At 33.2% G+C, this 20,437-nt stretch overlaps 2 protein-coding genes and 1 long non-coding RNA gene across 4 annotated transcripts in view; 1 reads left to right on the top strand and 2 right to left on the bottom strand.

Moving 5' to 3' along the window:
- The window catches only part of LOC140049947 (uncharacterized), a 48,325-nt gene that overhangs the window by 10,350 nt on the left and 17,538 nt on the right, over positions 1-20,437 (top strand). Inside the window, exon 2 of the long non-coding RNA XR_011845332.1 lies at positions 5,742-5,941. This is a non-coding gene — a long non-coding RNA (uncharacterized lncRNA). The remainder of the gene's footprint in view (positions 1-5,741; positions 5,942-20,437) is intronic.
- On the bottom strand, positions 638-1,774 carry LOC140048918 (neuropeptides capa receptor-like). Its single transcript, XM_072093716.1, has one exon. It carries the CDS (start codon positions 1,772-1,774, stop codon positions 638-640), a length of 1,137 nt encoding a protein of 378 aa, XP_071949817.1.
- Positions 3,798-20,107, bottom strand: LOC140049946 (progressive ankylosis protein homolog). Of its 2 annotated transcripts, none has more exons than XM_072094899.1 (12): positions 18,930-20,107; positions 14,520-14,733; positions 13,769-13,887; positions 13,449-13,532; positions 11,541-11,723; positions 11,002-11,139; positions 10,524-10,616; positions 8,424-8,498; positions 8,179-8,308; positions 7,661-7,784; positions 6,100-6,199; positions 3,798-5,849 (listed from the first exon to the last, which is right to left on the bottom strand). In XM_072094899.1, exons 1-12 carry the CDS (start codon positions 19,011-19,013, stop codon positions 5,691-5,693), a joined length of 1,503 nt encoding a protein of 500 aa, XP_071951000.1. In that variant the 5' UTR covers positions 19,014-20,107; the 3' UTR covers positions 3,798-5,690. The 2 variants fall into 2 exon arrangements, with proteins under 2 accessions (XP_071951000.1, XP_071951001.1); XM_072094900.1 differs by lacking the exon at positions 10,524-10,616 and adding an exon at positions 10,383-10,475.

Genomic DNA, 20,437 nt, shown 5'->3' with positions numbered 1-20,437 from the left:
TAGGAACCGTCTCTCAGCTGATCTGGTAGGTGCTGCACTGCTGACTGTTGTGGGTCCGTGGACGGCCTAATCCGAATTTCCTTAGTTTTCGTGTTTGCTTGAGGACCAGTACCAATACCGGGACCAATACTAATACTACATTCACATTTTCATAGCTGGATTCCTGCAACGCTACAGTAGGCGCCTTGTCACAATTCACTGAGTCAGAAGACGTCCACTGGATGATGATCATGCACAGATTACCTTATAAATATCCACGATGAACATACGCCCGTCACGCTTGCCATATGATTGTTTGTTGCCTAGTTTTTCTGTCATGCTAATTACTGCCTCATGTAAATACAATCTGTGTTATTGTACTCTATGCGTTGATTTGAGTTCTGATGATGAGAATAGTTTCTCCAAACATGTCACGTTATTTTAAGGCAGTTAATTCATCAAACGCCTCACAATCTTGATTTTAAAAGTATCATTGGAATTCCCTGCAACATTCCGCAGACGCGTTTACATTTTACTCTGACGGATAAAGATTTGTATTGGAAGAGGTACGGACATTTCACTAACCAGAGTTCCAATAGGCCTACAACAGACATTCTCATTTGAGATATGTAATTGCTGATATGTGATAGCAACCAGTTTACAAATTGGGCGTAGTGTACTTAGTTTTAGTAAAAGATGTTGTTTTAGACTTATCTTTTTCGATACTTATAGTTTCAATCGTAGGTCGTCTTTTCACCGAAAATGCACTAATAAAAGCCCTCCTATATCTTGGGTTAGTAGCACCGTAAACAATGGGATTGATACAAGAATTGACGTATCCGAGAAGGCGAAACGTAGTATCCAAAATAGACGTCACGTGCGGTTCTAGAAGTTTCTTATCGTCATTGATGAGCGACGCAAAATAGAACAAGCAGTAGATGTTGAAAGGTGCTAAGAGAAAGAAATACACTAAACCATTAAAACATAGCATACGGTTGAAATGTTGTCGTATTTGTTCGTTTCTGTACTGTGACGTATGAGCCATACCACGATTTTGCAAAGACACGTTAACGCGACGTAAATGACGTAACACCATTACGTAGAGAATGTTACTTGCGATTACTGACACAAAAAAGGCAAATGTTTGTGTGATCTGATAGTAGATAATCGCAGCATCAATATCGTTTTGAAATGAGATGGAGAGACAAAATGAATAAGTCTCAACAAACACACTGTTCCACCAAAGACATACGCGGGTATAATCAGCACACGCTGGTATGAAGCTAAGAGCGAGCGATGCTGATACGCACCATGTAGATGTCAGAATGATTGCCGCTCTTTTTCGCGGGTTGATGTGAGCTGTTAGTGGTACACAGACACTGTAATATCGTTCGATCGCCAACATTAATATGTGCAGTTCTGATGACATTAATGATGTGTTGATAAAAAATATAACTATAATACAACCAGCTGTCCCACGATTACCAGCGTCTCCAAACAACGGAGATGCGAGATACCGGCCTATCTTGTCCCCGATGCTCGATATCAGAAATAAAATATCTGAAACTGCAAGACTAACAAGGTACATATTTATGGTAATTCGCATATCAGGAGCTCGGTAAACCATGATTATAAAAGAAGAATTCGTGATTAAACCGGTTACCAACAGAATCGGCATAATTATCACCGTACTTATATATTGGTAATTTGTATATAAGGCATCGTTCCTGTCTAACAAAGACATATTAGAGTGAAATTCACAGTCGGGCAGCATTTTGCTATCGTCTGCTTCCATTGCGTTCACACCATTCAGGCGTGCTTACTGGAGTAAACTGTTGGAGGTGAAGCTCCCGTTTCCGAATCGATGTTATGTTGAAGTGGACCCAGTTTTTGCAAATTAAGCTAACTTAAATACCGCAGGTGTGACGATTACACTCAGGTGTATCTTGAAATGTATATGTATCCATGGTGTTATCAGAGAGCTGTTTATTTAATTAAATTTGCTAGTTGGTTCAAATATTGGATAGAACGCTTATCGCCAATTTGCAATTAATTATCTTAATTGTAGGCATAACTGGATATCTACACACCATACGGTGTGCGATTATAAAGATACTAAGATGATACGGCAATACGTTTTCGTCATAAAACTGTTACTAAAGTTATGAAAGTGTAGGCTGGGATAGGATAGAAAAAATACCCCTCCAAAACAGTCATTTCCTATTGCTGTCCCGTGCGATGGGTATTTTAGCTGATTTTAGTTTGTCACGATCTTATATCGACCGGTGGCTATTCTCAAAACCTAATCGATCCTGCCATGTCCTGGTCCTTACGGACGTATTGAACTGAAAACCATAAAAACGTACTGTTGGTTTTACGTTAATTGTCACAAAACAACCATCCCCCATCTTCGACCTGCATGACGTAATTATAACCAAAAACCCTAAAAAAACGTGCTAATCACGTTTTGCTGTTTGTCGCAATCCCCATTCTTGACATAATCGCTCCTGTCCTGTATGACGTACAACCGAAACACGTCATAATCACGAACTGTTTATCGCAATCCCCCATTCTTGACCTAATCTCCCCGGTCCTTTATGACGTATAAACGAAAACCTAAAATCGTCATAATCACGTAGGCCTATTGCTGATTTTTAAATTATACATAGGTACAGGTACATAGGTACAGGTACATACCCTTCCTATATCGAATGTGACGTATTACCTAATTTGAATATACAGTGGGCCTACCACGCCTCACTAGTGACGTATTGCTTGTACTTTATTATGTTTGTATACAAATTACATTTAACCAATAGACTAAGTTGTGTCTAATTTCACCACATAAGAAGGTCTGTACTGGAATTAAATTAGTTTTGCTAACAGAAAGTTCCAGGCCAGTGTTGTGGTTGTCATGATTGTCTGTTATCCTGGTAATTATAATCTATATCAGTAATTGCTATAATTTGAGTAATCAGTTTGTTTCAATAGCAAGATCCTGTTGATAATAGTTATAATTCCAATACCTCCAGGAACTACGTTTAAGAGTTATAGCTTTAATTATTACTCCCAACAATTTACAGTTGGCTGTCAAAGAAGGGGAGGGGAGTTCTGAACCCCAGAATACGCACCTGAATGGTGCCCACAATTCGTATCGTGAATAGATCTTTCTCATTTATACATGATATAATGAATACTTTGTTCATTACTATTTTCAAACTGTGTATATTTTATTAACCATCTTTTAAAGAGATTAACCATCTTTTAAAGAATATAACCTGTTCAGATTTTTTTATCAGAAAAAGAGCTGGATTAAGTATTATACATGTGTAAATCGTTATTCTAATCCATCTGGGCACAATTTTGTTGAGAACAGTGCAATATAGTAGGCTTACAATCATTTATGATAGCATGTAAACATTTATGGGTTTTTTTTTTATCGTCAGTCACAGTCACCTGGTTTTAAGTATGACATTCAATTCAGTGTTTGTAACCAGAAAGCTATGTATGTCTGTCTGTGTGTCTGTCTGTATATCCACTGATCTGATTCACTATAAAAAATTACAGTATAATCAAAACACACAAAATCAGGAAAAAATATTGTTTATATTTTATTTATAGTATATAAAATATTTAACGTTTAAACATTATTTAAAATATTCATACTATAAACATGTAATCAGTATATAAACAAGCAATTGTAAAATATTGCCAAATAGGTCTAAATATGAATTTACATCATTACTTTTATAACAAAGTAGAAAATGTCAGTTATATTATGATTATACCATACTAAAATATCAGCTGCAGCAATATAGTTTATACACATAAAATAATAGTAAGGCCCATTTACATTATGGCGATAACGATCGACGATAAATAGATAAACATGCATTTTTCTTGGATAAAACGAAAGAAATTAGAACATTTTTCGTTCTATAACTATAGGATAATCATGTATGCTGTATTTGATAAAAATAATATTTTTGAAAACTCAATCAAATGACGTCATGATCAATAAAACCATAAAATCGTTGTATTGTAACGATATTATTGCTCTTACTAATCATGACGTCATTTGATTGGACGTGTGGAAATATTATTTTCATTAAAGGCAGCATAGATGATAATCCTATAGTTCTAGGATGAAAACTTTTTAAAATTCTTTTGTTTTAGGTATGGAAAATGCATATTTATCTTTTTATCGTCGATCGTTATCGCCCTAGTGTAAATGGGCCTTTAGTCTATTTTCTCCTAACATCGTCACATTTCTCCCTACAGTAGTAGTGTAAAATGTCGTCCTAATGTTTCTTGCTGTAATAATGATATAGACTTTAACATAAAATGCACATTTACATTTACTATATATAATTACAAAACGCTAAATATTAGCGATATTACTATTCTTCAGTACATTTATAATAAAAACTGAAAGTGTTAAATAAAGTAAACATTTTTACTTAGTTTTAAATTGTTAATTATATTTGCAGCACAATAGCATAGCAACAAAACAAAACACAGCATTTATATTACTTAACATGCAAGCAAAATTGTGATAAATCTTTTTGCCTTTCCATATGCACCTTCAGCAACTTTGGTGTGTGATTAACCGGCGATTGTCTCTGGCTTAACAAATATTATTATTTTTATTGCAATAAACTAAATAATGTTGTTGTTGTGGAAGACATCACTCTACAATTCTATGTATAACACAAGGTGGTTCTATTCCAATACTGTATTCAATTTTTTTTTAATAAAAAAGGCAAAATGTTTTGAGGTAATCTTGAAAGGAATGGAATCTTGTCCTGTCCTCTTTAATACTATTTATTAGTCATAAATAGTCTGTAAAAAATGTTTTGGAAAGCCCACTCTATAAACTTTGAAAGATCTTAAAACTACACAATACTCTATAAAAATCTTTATTATATATATAATTTATAAATGTCATTATAAAGACAACATTTTAAACTTTGGTTTCAGAATTTAGAGTTAAATGTTTTGAGATACATTAATCATATTAATCTTAGAAAACATTAGGAATGTTAATCTTTGGTTTAGTATCAGATATAGTATAAAATATATTCCTTCCAAGTCCATAGTCGGGGGTTTGTTTTGATGATCCCTATATATATTTTCTGAAATGGCATTTTAAACTAGAAAGACCAGGGGTGGATTGCTATAAAACAGTCTTAACTGATGGTCTTAACTCCCCGATTAAAGCCGGCTTTATCAGATAGACGGTCTTATTAAAGCCACTCCTGATAGACCATTGCTATAAACCAGTCTTAGATAAGACCGCGTAAAGTAACAAATTGAGGGCGTACTTTGCGCGTAGAATACCAAATAAGGTAATGTTCGTCACGCTTGTTCAATTCACAATCATAACAGTACGTACATTTCTACGCGAGAAAATCCATTCTAGGCCTATATAACAATAAAATTACCGTTATTATTTGATTTAACACTTAAAACTCGTTCAATTGGTTGTCTTTGACGATAAATAATACGTAAAAGCAACAAAAAGAGAGGTTTAAGACTGTTTTAAGACTCCTTCGAGTAGGCTTTAATTTTAAAGACCGTTTACAGGTTAGACCGCGGTATAGCAATGGTCTATAATATAAGACTACTTGCTACGTCACGAATTATAGCCGGCTAAGCGCTAAGACCGGTTATAGACCGCTTATAGCAATCCGCCCCACATCATCATCATATCAATTGGTTAATGAGTTCATCTCAACTGAATCTTCTTCTTTTTCTTCCAGAACTTTCTGGCCATCTGTTGTATCTCCATTTATGAAGGTTGTTGTTTCTTGTTCGTTACTTGACTGTATGGTACCATTCTCCTTGTTTACTGGTGGACGGCTTCTTTTCTGCAGGATTCGAATGGATGAGTCATTTTAAAATAATTATCGACACAGGTGTGTCAAAAAACCTAAAATGGATGTGTCATGGTCACCTAAAGGTAAGTCACTATTTTGACAAAGGGGTAGACTATTCATAAGGTATACCGAATATCAGATATCCCAGGGGTTGTATAGTGGGTCATACAATTGCATAATTTTGGCTCAATAGCTTGATATTATTGTTATAAAAAGTAGTGAATAAAATATAATAACTGACCATTTTGTATTCTACAACGAATGCTGCTATTTGTACTGATAGTGCCTCCACTGCAAAACCAGACAGAAGTGCTGCAATTCCTAAGGGGGCTCCATGGATCCTGTAACATTAAAAAAAACCACTGTAATAAAGCCAACTCTCAATGCTGTTAACGCCATTGTGCTTGCCTGCACCGCGGAGCGTTTATTGTCCAGGAGGATTTTTAGAAGTTGTTTATTTGAGGGAGGAATTTATTTTTTTGGGTGTAATATGGTAACATGTATAATCAAATAAATTCCCCATAGATATGAAGAAATACAACACAATTAATATTGAGAAGTGTTAAACTACAGTAAAAAATGTCATCTAAATGCTTGGTAAATTGTAGATCATGTCAATCAATAAATTCTACTACAAATAGAAATCTGTTGGATTGTAATGCAATATTGTGTATATAATGCACGTGGTGGGGCGTTTATTCGAGGAAATAATAAAGGCTCAGGGGCGTTTTTTTTTACAGGGGACACTTATTCGGGGGAGGCGTTTATTCAAAACGGGGCGTTTTTCGAATAAATATGGGAGTTATATTTGAAATTTAGTAGTAGGAAGATACAGACAGTTATCAATAATAGCCCAGAGGTTTTGCACAGACTAGATCTGCGTATTTTGGGTTTATTATAATTCAGTCCCAGACATTTTACAGTGATCGATTGTGTAATGCTCTAGATTTGAGCCATCCAAAAAATATATATATATATTTACACAAATTGCCATGGATAACCATAAGCAAATTTATTCACTATCCTTCTTAAATATAATATAAAATATGTAATTAATATCCATCACATAGAAACAAGCCATTACTGATTTATAACACTTCAATTAGGAGCATGATAGTATTAACTATAAATGATGTTGAGTGTAATTGCATAAAATGTAAACATGTTTAATTACAACACTAATTGGCTTTATGCTCATTTGTAAATAGCACAGGCTATATCACCCACGTCTGCATGCAACCATTCAATACCAGCTAAGAAATTGTAAACATTAAGAGTACTTGATTGACAGTAGTCATGTACACACATGCAACATAAGTTAGTTGACCAATCACAAACGATGGATTATTCAAACTGTTGCTTGTGATTGGTCAACACGATTACGTTCTGTTTATGTCCTTGCGTTACGTCCTAGTGGGAACCAATCTTAAACAATAGGGAGTTTCGGACTTGCAACGACTAGCACCTATGACATTAAGTTTTAATTAAAATTACTTGGGACATTAAATAACATAACTTGCATAATTTACATGAATGTGGACTCCATCTAATTTAAACCTGACAGTGTGTTATCCTTTTATAATCCGAGCTGAAGCCATTCTTTTTCCAATTATTACATTTTCACCATTTACTGTTTTAAGCTGTCTACACCATCAAACTAGTTTGACGAAAAAAGTGTGCCCAAATATGGTAGTGATATGACATCATCATGTCCATATTATGGCCACATCACATAAAGTTTGATAGTGTAACTTTATATTACATTTTTATACAGAGCATTATTATACAATCAAATATCTTACCCTAGTTTTGGAAACACGTTTAAAACAACAATTAATATGACCAATCTCATAATAGCACTAGGAAATATTGCTGTGGTTTTCTTCATTAATAGCAACCATGATGTATTATGGGATCGCCATCCCACTAAATCGAGAAAGAAAAATAAAGAAAAACAATTATTATAAAATAAGTTAAATTAATTAAATGAAGTCAAGTAATACAAGTATGATTTGCAAGTTTATTAAACAAAAATCAGATAGGGTTGTAACATAACGTTTTAGTACAGTAAGCTTTGTCTACACTATTAAACTTTATGTGACAACAAAGTGTGATGTGCCCATATATCAGCATGATTATGCCCTTATTTGGGCATAATATTAACATATTTGGGCACAAGTTGCATCGTATAACTGAAATGGAATTGACCATGTAAGAAGCCTAACTTGCATAGCATTATAATAATGCTTTCCAAGTTCCATTTTAATAAAGTGTAATAAAAGTATTTGACTCCAAAAGAACATATAAAAAGTAACCTTGCCTAATAAGGGGAACACAGAGAATATCTTCAATGGTATCACGCACATTTGAGCAACCTCTTCAGATACACCCAAACTACTTGTGTAAAAATTAACTACAATTCCAGGAATCCAAAATAAACTGGAAGAAACCTACAATCATAAAATATAATATACAAACAATATAAAATTGGCGTCAGTTATTTATTTATTAGAAAATGCATAGTCATATTTGGTTTTTTTTTTATTAAAGATCAAATTATATTACCGCAAATCCTAGCAGAAGACAACATATATCAAAATTCTTTATATGTTTCCTTTTTACCACGGTGCTCTCATTTTTCTATAAGAAACAAATATAAATATTAAAAATACTGAAAGGTAATCAATGAATTTAATCATTACTTTTTCACTCTTATCATGCTTTAAGGTTCAAAGGTTAAAATAATTAAAGCATTCAATTAGATTATGATGCCTCTATTTATAGATACAAAGTTTGCATATGAATTTACAAATAATAGGTTATAGCAAAGAATATAAATAGGTAAAGAATCAACAGTACGCGCTGTTATACATAGAAAGATAGGAAACGCGGACGCTTATTCATATGGACGCGTAAGAAACCAGCAGCCGAACGACGGCGGGCTCTAGATATGGTTCCCGTCTAATCCCACGTTTGGATGGATCGTGATGATCTGATGTTCTCGCGTCTGTGCTCTACTAATTTTGAAATTATTAATATTTTAGATAATCATTTTGATAAATAATTATCGTTTGTATTTTTATAGATATTTACAATAAAAGTTTTACCTTACCTACGCCTGAAGGTGGCGCACTTCTTCTAGCGAAAAAGAAGTGCGCCACCTTCAGGCGTTGGCAAATAGTAACCCGGATGTGGTTTACACCGCCAACGGAACTGTTGTATCTTCTCCTTTTATTATATTTGGTTATAGCTATTTTAAGCAACAATACAAACCATATTAAAAGTGCAATTGTTAATAAAAGTAGATAAGAAATAGTGTGGCATGGACAAAATATTTTAATGCATTGAAAGATTGACTGGTGGTATTTAATGAGGCAGCACCTACCCATTGCAAGAACACATTATAATACACTGGTACTACTGTAGCACACAGTGTACACACAATACAAGTTGTTTCTTTCCAACATCAGTCACCACTCTTGCATTTCAAAAACCTGAATGCAATAAACCACCTAATCATGAGGATCATGGATCCAACTAATGTGGATATGTCATTACACTACCATACTAGGGCACATCACACTTTTTTTGTCAAACTAGTTTGATAGTGTAGACAGAGATTTAAATAAACAGCCAATCAAATGCAACATTCTTATTGAAGAGTGCTTATATATAAATACATTTTAAATCAAACTTCCAGTGATATGGACAAATTAAAAAAATTAATTATTATTCATTTGTTTTATAACATACCTAGTTTTAACGAGAGACTAATGTAGGCCAAGGCCTAAACCATTCGAAAAGGCAGGACTCCAATTTTGGACGCGCAGTAGAACAATTATAGCAGCCGCACATGACAGGTTGATTTTGGAACGCGATCAGTCTTACAGCCTCATGTCACACACATGCTCACTGTGTAAAGAATGAACGCGTATTTAAACTGAATTCAATGGAAACATAACAAAATTGCACGCTTGATGAAGTAGTTATTGAATATCAAGTGACACACAATCCTAAAACCAAATGACAAGAATCTACTTAAGGTGTGTATAATAAAGTGATATAAAAAATTTTAGTAGTGAAAATTAAATGGATCAAACTAAACAAACATTTTAAAAGGCAAATAAAGATAAAACAACATTTTATGGTATTCTTCAGAAAAAAAAAACATGCAAGTATTTTCCCCAGTATGCAAAACATCTTTTTTAGACACTTAATAAGACTTAAGGCAAATTTCCCCAGACGAGTAGTTGAACAGTAAGTTGAAAACCGCATAGTTTTGCCAAGTAAAATCTGTATCTATTCCCAGGGGAAACCACCTGTTCACTCTGCGTTGTGTGTAAATGATCATAAAGAATAACATAGATTCTATATTTTTATTAACATTACCGCTCGTTGTCTGTGTAAATTGGCCTTTACACTGAAAAGCTCTGTGTGTGTGTATTACGTCTTATTTGACCAAAAATGATATTAAATACTGGCTTAGTAAGCCAGTATGGTAACATCACTATTCCAACTTCTTACCTTTAAAAAAGTAGGTTGTAGAGCTTTCACATCATTTAACCAATTGAATGGAAATGTACCTATTGGGTACGCAAGGCTCAGAATTGCTAAGGCCTTTAACAAAAAAACAAGACACAAATTATACTCTATTGTTAGGCTTACCTTTAGGAAACTAGGCTGTAAAGTTTTGAGATCATTTATCCAACCAAAGGGAAGTCTACCTATTGGGTATACAATGCTCAGAACAGCTACAGCCTTGAAAAAATAATAAACTTAGTGAAAAAGTTGGCTCTGAAAGAGAGTAAGTAGGTGAAAGGTAGTTTGTTCCATTGGAATATTTAATAGTGCTTTGTTTGTCTTTTTAAAAATTATTAGAGAAGAATTAAAATCTAACAAGAAGTCATAATGATATGCCTTGACTGCTTTTGTGTTGTCATTTTAATCCCCTCTGTAAATACACAATCAGTGGTGGATCCAGGAATTTGAAATATGGGGGAAGGGTAGCGGGGGAAGGGCCTAAAACTAGTGAAATTCCTATTCTCTGCATTACATTTTGTGGAATTCAGAAGGGGCCGACTGGGCTCCCCCTTGAATCCGCCCCTGCACAATAGTTATTATTTTTACAATAAAATTAACTTACTTGAATTGCCTCATCTGACCCATTTAGATCTCTGGCTACAAACAAGTTAATAATCGTTCTGCTGATTGTTTGAACGCCCCGAACAACTGCAATCGGCCACCAAAATTTCAGTACTCTTAAAACACTCAGATTACTCTCCTAAAACACAAACATTAGACACATGGATCCATATTGAATAAATATTGTTGAATTTTAAGCTTGGGTCAAAAGTTATGGTGTTGGCAAAAGAAAATCTGTATAAAATAAAACTGCAATGCATAATAGAGTTGGTTTATTACTCAAATAAAGTTTATGTTTCTCTAAATGAGCAAAAAGTTGCTGTGGGTTATAAGTTTTATTTAATGTATATTTACAGCAAGCTAGGAAGTATCATACTTGTATGGTTGAGAGTGTTAAAATGCTCAATTAAATCCCACAACTATGAACCATGCAATGTTACAGTAGTTCATATCTGATCTGAAGTTGCTTGATTCGTAGATAACATAATTTGTTCAAGCCCTGTCCAGTTCCATGGATGTAAAAAGCTACTCTTCACATACCTGTGTTGTTGCTAGTTCGGTGGTAATCGTGGTATGATTTTGTCTCCATCTTCTTAATATGAGAAATCCAATAAAAAGTATACTAAGTCTTGTTGTTGCACCAGTATATACAGCAATAATTGGGACCAGGACAGGGTTTGTATTAACTAAATCTGTCTGCAGTAATCCAAATATCGTAGCAATCTATTGATAATCATAAGGGATCATGTTAAAAAGATAACTACATTGGGTTAATCTTAACCCATTTATTAGGAGTACCCCTAAATTTAGAAAATAAATCAAATATTAAGTAACATTTTCCTTAACTATACCATAGTTACCATAGTTAGCAACCGTCTCGCATCGTGCAGGACGGTCCTGCATTTCAAAATGATTTTTATTGAAACACGCATTTTGAACAAACAATGCATGACCACATATTTGTCACGCATTTAGCAAAAGTATATGCGTGGTAATTTTTTATCACAATTTGAGAGGAAAATACATTCAAATTAATTGGTATATTTTTAAAAAGTATAGAACATTATGCGAGTATTTATATAACACCACATATATCAACACAAATATGTAATATCAGGGGAAAATTACAATTAAAGTATCTGCAGTAACTGGAGTGATAGTTGGCATCCATGCGTTATTCACGATCGCGATTACTAAATGTAAAATCCTTCATTGGACTGACACGACACAGTGACATTATTAGGGAGGTTTCGCAACCTTACGAATACGATAACGAAAACGGATACGTCATACATTTGTGAAACTTTTGAGCTGATCCCCATTTCATATTCGTAAAGCGTATTCGTGTTGACGAATATTACCAGTCATATTCGTAACTACAAAACGAGTATAGTTTTAGATCTACTTTGCACATTTTGCATTTGAATCCGGAATGATTCATAATATAATTATAGATTTATTGAAAGTAATTTACTAAAATGCCAAGTCAATTTTGATAAATAGCAGTTTTTAAAGTCCTCACTCGCTTTGGTGTTACGCTAGGCCTAGGCAGCCAAGCACCAAGCAACACGTACCTGCGCTTCGCTCAAATTTACCGCAGTCATATTTTGGACGCGTCTCAATATTTTGTTGCCATGCGAAACAGATTTTTTTATGGCTTACGAAAACGAATACGTGTGCGTGACGTATCCGTTTTCGTTATCGTATTCGTAAGATTGCAAAACCTCTCTATTAACAAACAAAAGAGTAACATACATTCTAATAATATTATTTGCATCGTTTACCATACCAGAAGTACATTATTATCGAAGACTTCCTCCTGACGTTCGCATTAAATTCAAAATAGGATTGTTTTGCTGATTCCTAGTGTGCTATGAGAGTGTCATTTTTGGCCAACTAGAGGTGCCATTCATCATGAATTGCGTGCGAGAGTAACATTTACAGCCATCTAGGATTGCCAGTGAACCTAATTCAATCTATAAAATGTTTTATGCTCTATGTACAGTAGTAACTATTATTATGGACCAAAAACCAGGGTTTTTGGTATTAGGTAATAATTCTCCCTGCAATAAGAACAAGATTAAAATTATTGTTTTTTATTCATTATGCAGTTGATTTAACAGGGTTGATAGTACAAATTACCGATGCTACGATCGCATAAAAAAAATAATATTCACTTAAACAATAAACATAACCTACTACGGTAAAACTATAAAACATTGAATTAATAATACCATGGTTTGTATTCTTTAAGCCTGTTTTCCTGTTGACGTTATTCGACGCTATCAGCAACGATCGTTTGAAAACGATCAAGTTGAAATGGTAACGATAGCGAGTACATTTTCCTGTAAATCATTAACATTTCAATGTTTACATAGAAGATTGCCGATTATTGTTAACGATCAAATAACGTCGACAGGAAAACAGGCTTTAATCTCCAATACTGACCTGCACTGCTACATCTGTTACAGATGCGGTCCCAACGAGGGCAGTGTATTTCATCTGCAGAATATAGCCTGCTATGTAATATATCTATTAAAAAAATGATAAATGATTATTCACGTAGAGAATGTGTGATGTTTTAATTGTAACATAGGTCTAACCACATACTGTAGTTGAAAAGGTTTCGAATTTCAATTGATTTATTATTAATTTATTTAATATAATTTAATAATTAATTAATTTATAGATGATTCCTTAATTAATATAAGTCACATTGGTTTCTCTAAATTCAATTTAACTCAAAACTAATTGTTTTTTACACTTACCAATCCTTGAAAAAGTGGAAAAAAGCTGAGCATTAAAATAGCTTTTCTAATAGCCTCGCCAACTCTTTCATCTAAGCTGTAAAGTGTATGTGTGATGAAGTATCCAAAGTCGGTATATGCTGAAATAAAATATTATTAATAATTTATAAATTAATAATTATATTTTATATATACCATACCTGTATAATATAGATAGCTTTATATTCTCAATTTTGTCCAAGTACTTTCACTTGCACTGATGAAGGGCTAGTGTTGCCCGAAAGCTCTGGCTGTTTGACTTTATCGTTTTGATTTAGATTTGCTAAATTTTATTTTGTATTACCAATGAGATCCAGCCACTGATACCCACAGCATTGTCATTTTTGCAGTAATTTGGGAATGAGATCTCTCACCCTAGTGAAACCATTATTGAACAAAAAGGGCCTTCCCACTAACATGTGACCTGATTGTTTGATATTTATTTATACTGGGCAACCTCTTCATTAAAAGACTGGTCTCTCAGAGGGCCCGGTGTATTTTTAAAATTTCCATTCAAAAGCTCTCATTGACATTTCAACAATTATTAGTTAGTATAGTAAGCAGCAATCACTAATAAAGTTTTCCCTGAATATGGTTGTCCCCTGAATATGGGTGTCCCCTGAATATGGGTGTCCCCTGAATATGGGTTGGACATACAACATATATTTTAATTTGTTCATTTCACTTAATAGTATAGGGATGTCGAAAAGAGGGGTTCTACTATAAATTTCACCTGTTAGTAAGCCAAATATCAAAACGATGATCCAAACCAAAAAAAGTGTTAATAGCCCGATTTTTGCTTCCTTTTTGTTGTGAACTAACACCAAGGAAACATTTTTAAACTCTTCAAAAGGTCCAGCTGCAAACTTTGTGAGGGAGTATGCTATACCAAAGGTAGCAAGCATCTCGGTGGCATTTTCCGCAGATGATAGTCCTCGATTCAAAACCTGGTAAAAGAAAAAACTTAGGCCTAGTTTGGTTGGTTGTGCATTGTTTATAATTTTAATTAAATAAATTAAAATTTATTGATAAATACTATTTTTAATACTCTCTGATTTGTTTTGCTCTATAATTGTTTGTATTGAAAAAAAGTGGACGACAGCAGTATACATACAGACACTGACAGGGCCTACTAGCTAGTTAGGGCCTAAAAAGTGGACGACAGCAGTATACATACAGACACTGACAGGGCCTACTAGCTAGTGGTGTACATCGTGTTCGGCCGCAAACGGTTTCGGCCGCAATGTTTTGAATGCCCATATAAGGCGATATGTATGGAGCGCCAACTATGCATCAACTTCCGTTTGTTCTGCTGGTCTTTTCATTGGGTTATTCCATTCTAAAAATGTGGGTGCATTCTAACGTGATCGATCGAAATTGACCACATAAAATGTACGGCGTATTATCATATTACTTTCTGTGATATAAGTATTATTTAGAATGCTGTGGTGTGGATATATTTGAACCTATTTTAAATCATTTAGATATACGTTTATTATTATAATAATAATCTTAAACGGGCAATAAACTTGTACTTGTGTCTTGTACATTTACTCTTGCAGGCCTAATGTGTTCTAATAAAAACAGAAATGACCATTAAATCAGTTATTAATACATTAAGTATTTTAAAACTCTGGTTATATAGGCCTATTGTATGTCTAATAATTATTGTATACTATCAACAATACTTAAATAAGCCTATGCCTTCGTAAGAAAATAGGAGGAAATAACATTACAGTATTTTGAAATTCCTTTTTTATAGCGATTTTTGGAAAAATTAATATTTAGTAAGGCTTGAATTATTTCAGGATTATACAGTTCCACAGTAAAACCATAGAGATATTATAGTGTATAATATCTCTATGGTAAAACCTACCAACATTGGATTGCGAAAACTCTGAAAAGGCTACTACTGCTATTGTTTTAAAACAATGAGGGAGTGTCTTGAATTCCATCTTAGACAATGAAGGTGGTGTAGCATGGTTGTTTTTTATTAACATAACAATGAAATGTGTTACGTTTCGTGTCTTTAATTTGTTGAAGTGTTATTAACAGCAAAGTTAAATATAAAAATAATGGTGAATTATTTTATGTTTTTAATAATTAGAGGGAAGCTAGCTTGCTTGTTGTATGTGATTAATGGAGATGTTAATATTAATGTTACATTTTATTATGTTATTTATCCAATATTTACTATTTTTATAAATTGTCACGATTGTTGTAATTCAGTTTGTTAACTGCAAGAACAATTTAAATAAATAAACCTGAAATTATTATTGTTGTTGCGTCCGTTTTCACTTACATTTCTTTTCTTACGTTATGTTAATATAATATGTTCATTATTGGTTTTATATTTATTTTACTCTGTACAGTATTTGTAAAAATAAATGTTATTAAGTTGTGGTATACATTACTGATTCTGATTTTCAAATGTACAAATTATATGTGGCAAACTTCACCGATATTGATATACAGTAACAACAACGATACATGAAGAAAACCATAATTAAAAGTTAATATTTATTTGTAAAGTACACACACTCTTTTTCATTATAACTTATAGAAGTGCATATCCTTAAATTAATCTAATGACAGTACTGTATATAACTTGCATTCCTTTCAGTCTTAAATATAATCGTTGGGGCACATTTTCCGACCGGTACAAAAATGAAAACATTTCATTTTCTTATGTCATTATTTATAATTCAATCTTTATATAAGAAAAAAGAAAGCATGATTTTATGTTCAATATCACAGAATACACATTAAATCTCATTTAATTTGATTTATAAATAACATTTTGTTGTACTTAGTTAATAATAAAACGTCAGATATTTATGACTGTATAATCTCACATAAAAAAAGTAGGGTAAGTGATCTAAGTATAACATCGAAACTTTGCTGTATAATGTCTAATTTCATAACGTGATTCACTAGTTATTACAAAAATTAGTAAAAAGACTTAAAAAAAACAGTCAAGTTTGTTTGATTTCATCGTAGCGTTACATGAAAAAGGAAATTTTGTAAATATATAATTTTGTGTGTTTTCGCTTGCATCGTTATTCATTTCGGTTTGATTTATTACAGTTAGGCCTCTAAAGTTAAAGTTTAAAAGTATAGTCACCTACAAAAAGCGCATGATGACATAAGCGCAGTCGGTTACTTGCAAGAAGTTTGGCTAAACAATGACCATTATTTATTAATAACGCTTTTAAGTTAGGCGTTTACCGACCGTCACACAATACACACACACAAAATTCGGTACATTTAAGGATTCTTTTTTTGTACTCGGTAAAACAATAACCGGAGTGCGCGCATCTTTATAAGAGCCTCATTTTAGAGAATATTACTTATTTCTGAATTGCCACCCGATTCTGCTATAGTTTTACAGATAGCACCTGTGGACAGTAGCAGAATCGGGTGGAATTGCCATCTGAATTGTTAACTACACTTTTACTGATTATCTACGAACCATGAACGATTGTATTGAATGTCGCGAACCCGTAACGGAACAGCAAGAAGGACCGTTTTGCGAAGAGTGTCAGAGATGGCAACATCGTCGGTGTGACTCAGGAGTGAAAAGAGGAGCAGCGTACAGGTTAGCCGTCGAAGAGGGTTTTATTGATTAGAAATGTAGAGAATGTGCTCCAGAAAACAACGGCCAACCGGTGCCGCAACTGGAGATTTTTGCAGCCGACCTTGGCGACTTTTTGGAACCAATCGTTCATAGAAGAAGAGGTACTGAATCTTTACCCTGAACCACAACCAATACCAGTGATGCCTGCTGTTGATGATGACATCGTTACTTATCGGCGATTAGCAGGAACAACAAAAGGTGGGAATGTAAGTTCTTAAAATATTTATAATCTATTCTTTGTAATTTTTTTTTTATTATCGCATTTCTTGTGAAAACCAACTTAACCTTCTGTTGTTTCAGGACTCGCTTGTAGACAGTCATGGGTACCAATATACAGAGAAGATTGATAAAAGACGGGCAAATACAACATGGAGATGTTTTCTCAGAAACAAGAATGTGACGTGCAAAGCAACAGTGTTGGAGAAGAATGGAGTTGAAACATTGTGGGACGAGTACCGCGAGGGCCAACGTAGTGTACGTTCTCAAATGCTTGCCGCGAGTAAACTTATTACTCGCGATGCTCGCGTTGAATAGTGCTAATGTATGTATGTTAGTTAAATTAGTTAAAACATTAGTAAAAACTCTTATGTTAGAATAAACATTAAATATAATTTTAAACTATTTGCAAAATACGTTAGTTAAGAACTTTTGTAATATAACATGATATTGCTAGAAATAAAGTCAGTTTTAATGTATGTAAAGATAGAAGATTAAGATATTAGTAAAAATCGTATGTTAGTAATAAACATTAAAAAAGATATTGTTTCATTGTTACATTTTAAACTATTTGCAAACTATATTACTTATTAGTTAAGTAGTTTTGTAATATAACATGTTATTACTAGTAATAAAGTCAATTTTAATGCATGCTAGTGGTTATATATGAAAAAAACAATTATAAATATAAATGTTATATTATATGTTTATTTATAAAATATGGTAGTTAAGTTAAATCGTTCGTAAATTCTCAAACTTATAACATGTCTAAATAAAAATACAGGAATTGATAATAAATGTGTTAAGATTGTATATAATAAAATAATTTTCATTTTTCTCTATCTGTGATGAATCTAACTGTATCTGAAAAGAAATCGTAATATTATATACAATAATACAAATGTAGAGAAAAATCGGTAAAGCAATGCACCCCTATTTTTTTAATGGAATAAGCCACGGAGATCGCCAATCTAAACAATGCATTTAATATAAACAATGCAAGCAAGCCTGGCGTTCCATACTAAATACATGCGGCCGAACTCGTTGGCGGCCGAACACGACGGTATTCATAATAATCTAGGCTAGTAGCCTCGGCCTACCTACTTTACTACTCTAAATCCGTAGTAGACTTAGCGGGAAGGCTAGGGATTGCCTATATAGTAGCCTGTAGGCCTAGGAGTGAAAAATGCATTAGCGCCCTAGGCGGCTAGCCGGGCTGGGGAAGCCTTCTTAGTACAGCGGGCCTAGGCCTATAGTCCTACTAGCCTTTCTAAGCTAGTCTAGTCTTACCTGTTCAGCAATATCCGTAACAAATGTAGTCAATCCGAGTGGAACGAGAAACTTTGTAAGCAGCCAATATACTTTGTGATCCATTTTTAGCGTTGGTCTCTTTTTGAGATCTGGAGATAATGTTTCAGGTTTCTTTTATTAAAAGTAAAACTGAGCTGAAACATGACGAAACTTTGTCCAACATTTGCTCAGATTTTTATTTACGACTTGCATGCATGATCAATTCGTGTGGCAATACGTCACACATCATAAAACTTATATAATGTTTATAGAGGGCAGCATGCAAAATTCCTCCTTCTTCTCTACTAGGCCTAGGCCTAATATAATATAACTTAAAATATTTGATAAAGATTGCTTCTTCTCTCTGACTTAAAATTTGATAAAGATTGCTTATTCTCAACTAACTTAAAATTTGATAAAGATTGCTTCTTCTCTACTAACTTAATTTTGATAAAGATTGTTCATTCTCTACTAACTTAAAATTTGATAAAGATTGCTTCTTCTCTACTAACTTAAAATTTGATAAAGATTGCTTGTCTACTAACTTAAAATTTGATAAAGATTGCTTCTTCTCTACTAACTTAATTTTGATAAAGATTGCTTCTTCTTTCTAACTTAAAATTTGATAAAGATTGCTCCTTCTCTGCTAACTTAAAATTTGATAAAGATTGCTCCTTCTCTGCTAACTTAATGTTGTTGATAAAGATTGCTTCTTCTCTAGTAACATAAAATTTGATAAAGATTGCCCCTTCTCTCTAACTTAAAATGTTGATAAAGATTGCTTCTTCTCTACTAACTAAAAAATTTGATAACTTAAAATTTGATAAAGATTGATTCTTCTCTACTAACTTAAAATTTTATAAAGATTGCTTCTTCTCTACTAACTTAAAATTTTATAAAGATTGCTTCTTCTCTACTAACTTCATTTTGATAAAGATTGTTCATTCTCTACTAACTTAACATTTGATAAAGGTTGCTTCTTCTCTACGAACTTAATGTTGTTGATAAAGATTGCTCCTTCTCTACTAACTTAAAATTTGATAAAGGTTGCTTCTTCTCTGCTAACTTAAAATTTGATAAAGATTGCTTCTTCTCTACTAACTTAATTTTGATAAAGATTGTTCATTCTCTACTAACTTAAAATTTGATAAAGATTGCTACTTCTCTACTAACTTACTTGATAAAGATTGCTCCTATTACAACTTATTTAGGAAACTAACTACCATTATTGACGCAAGGAAGTTAAATCATTTATGGGCTTTTAATTTTTGCTTTGTAAGGAGTGAAATCTAGTAGACAATTAGTTTTGTATTATGCATGACCCGTTTCTATTATTTCTCTAATGTTTTAATCTCTTTCATTGTTTATGTATTGTGTATTTCATCTTTAATATGATTTACTGTAGATATATTTTACTTTTTTAATCCTTATTAAAAACATGATGGTAATTGTCTCGGGTATAATAAAGATCCGATCTGGTGTGCCATAGAGCACAAAGTTGTGACCAA

This window comes from Antedon mediterranea, chromosome 5 (genome assembly GCF_964355755.1).
Source record: "Antedon mediterranea chromosome 5, ecAntMedi1.1, whole genome shotgun sequence".
Lineage (NCBI taxonomy): Eukaryota > Metazoa > Echinodermata > Crinoidea > Comatulida > Antedonidae > Antedon > Antedon mediterranea.
This window is presented reverse-complemented; position numbering and strand designations above follow the sequence as displayed.

Coding starts and splice junctions, on each gene's coding strand:
- LOC140048918 (XM_072093716.1), bottom strand. CDS start 1,774: ATGGAAGCAGACGATAGCAAAATGCTGCCCGACTGTGAATTTCACTCT.
- LOC140049946 (XM_072094899.1), bottom strand. CDS start 19,013: ATGGATCACAAAGTATATTGGCTGCTTACAAAGTTTCTCGTTCCACTC. Junction 10,617..11,001: donor GGTCAGATGAGGCAATTCAA/GTAAGTTAATTT, acceptor TATTTTTTCAAG/GCTGTAGCTGTTCTGAGCAT. Junction 5,850..6,099: donor TCGTTGTAGAATACAAAATG/GTCAGTTATTAT, acceptor CGAATCCTGCAG/AAAAGAAGCCGTCCACCAGT.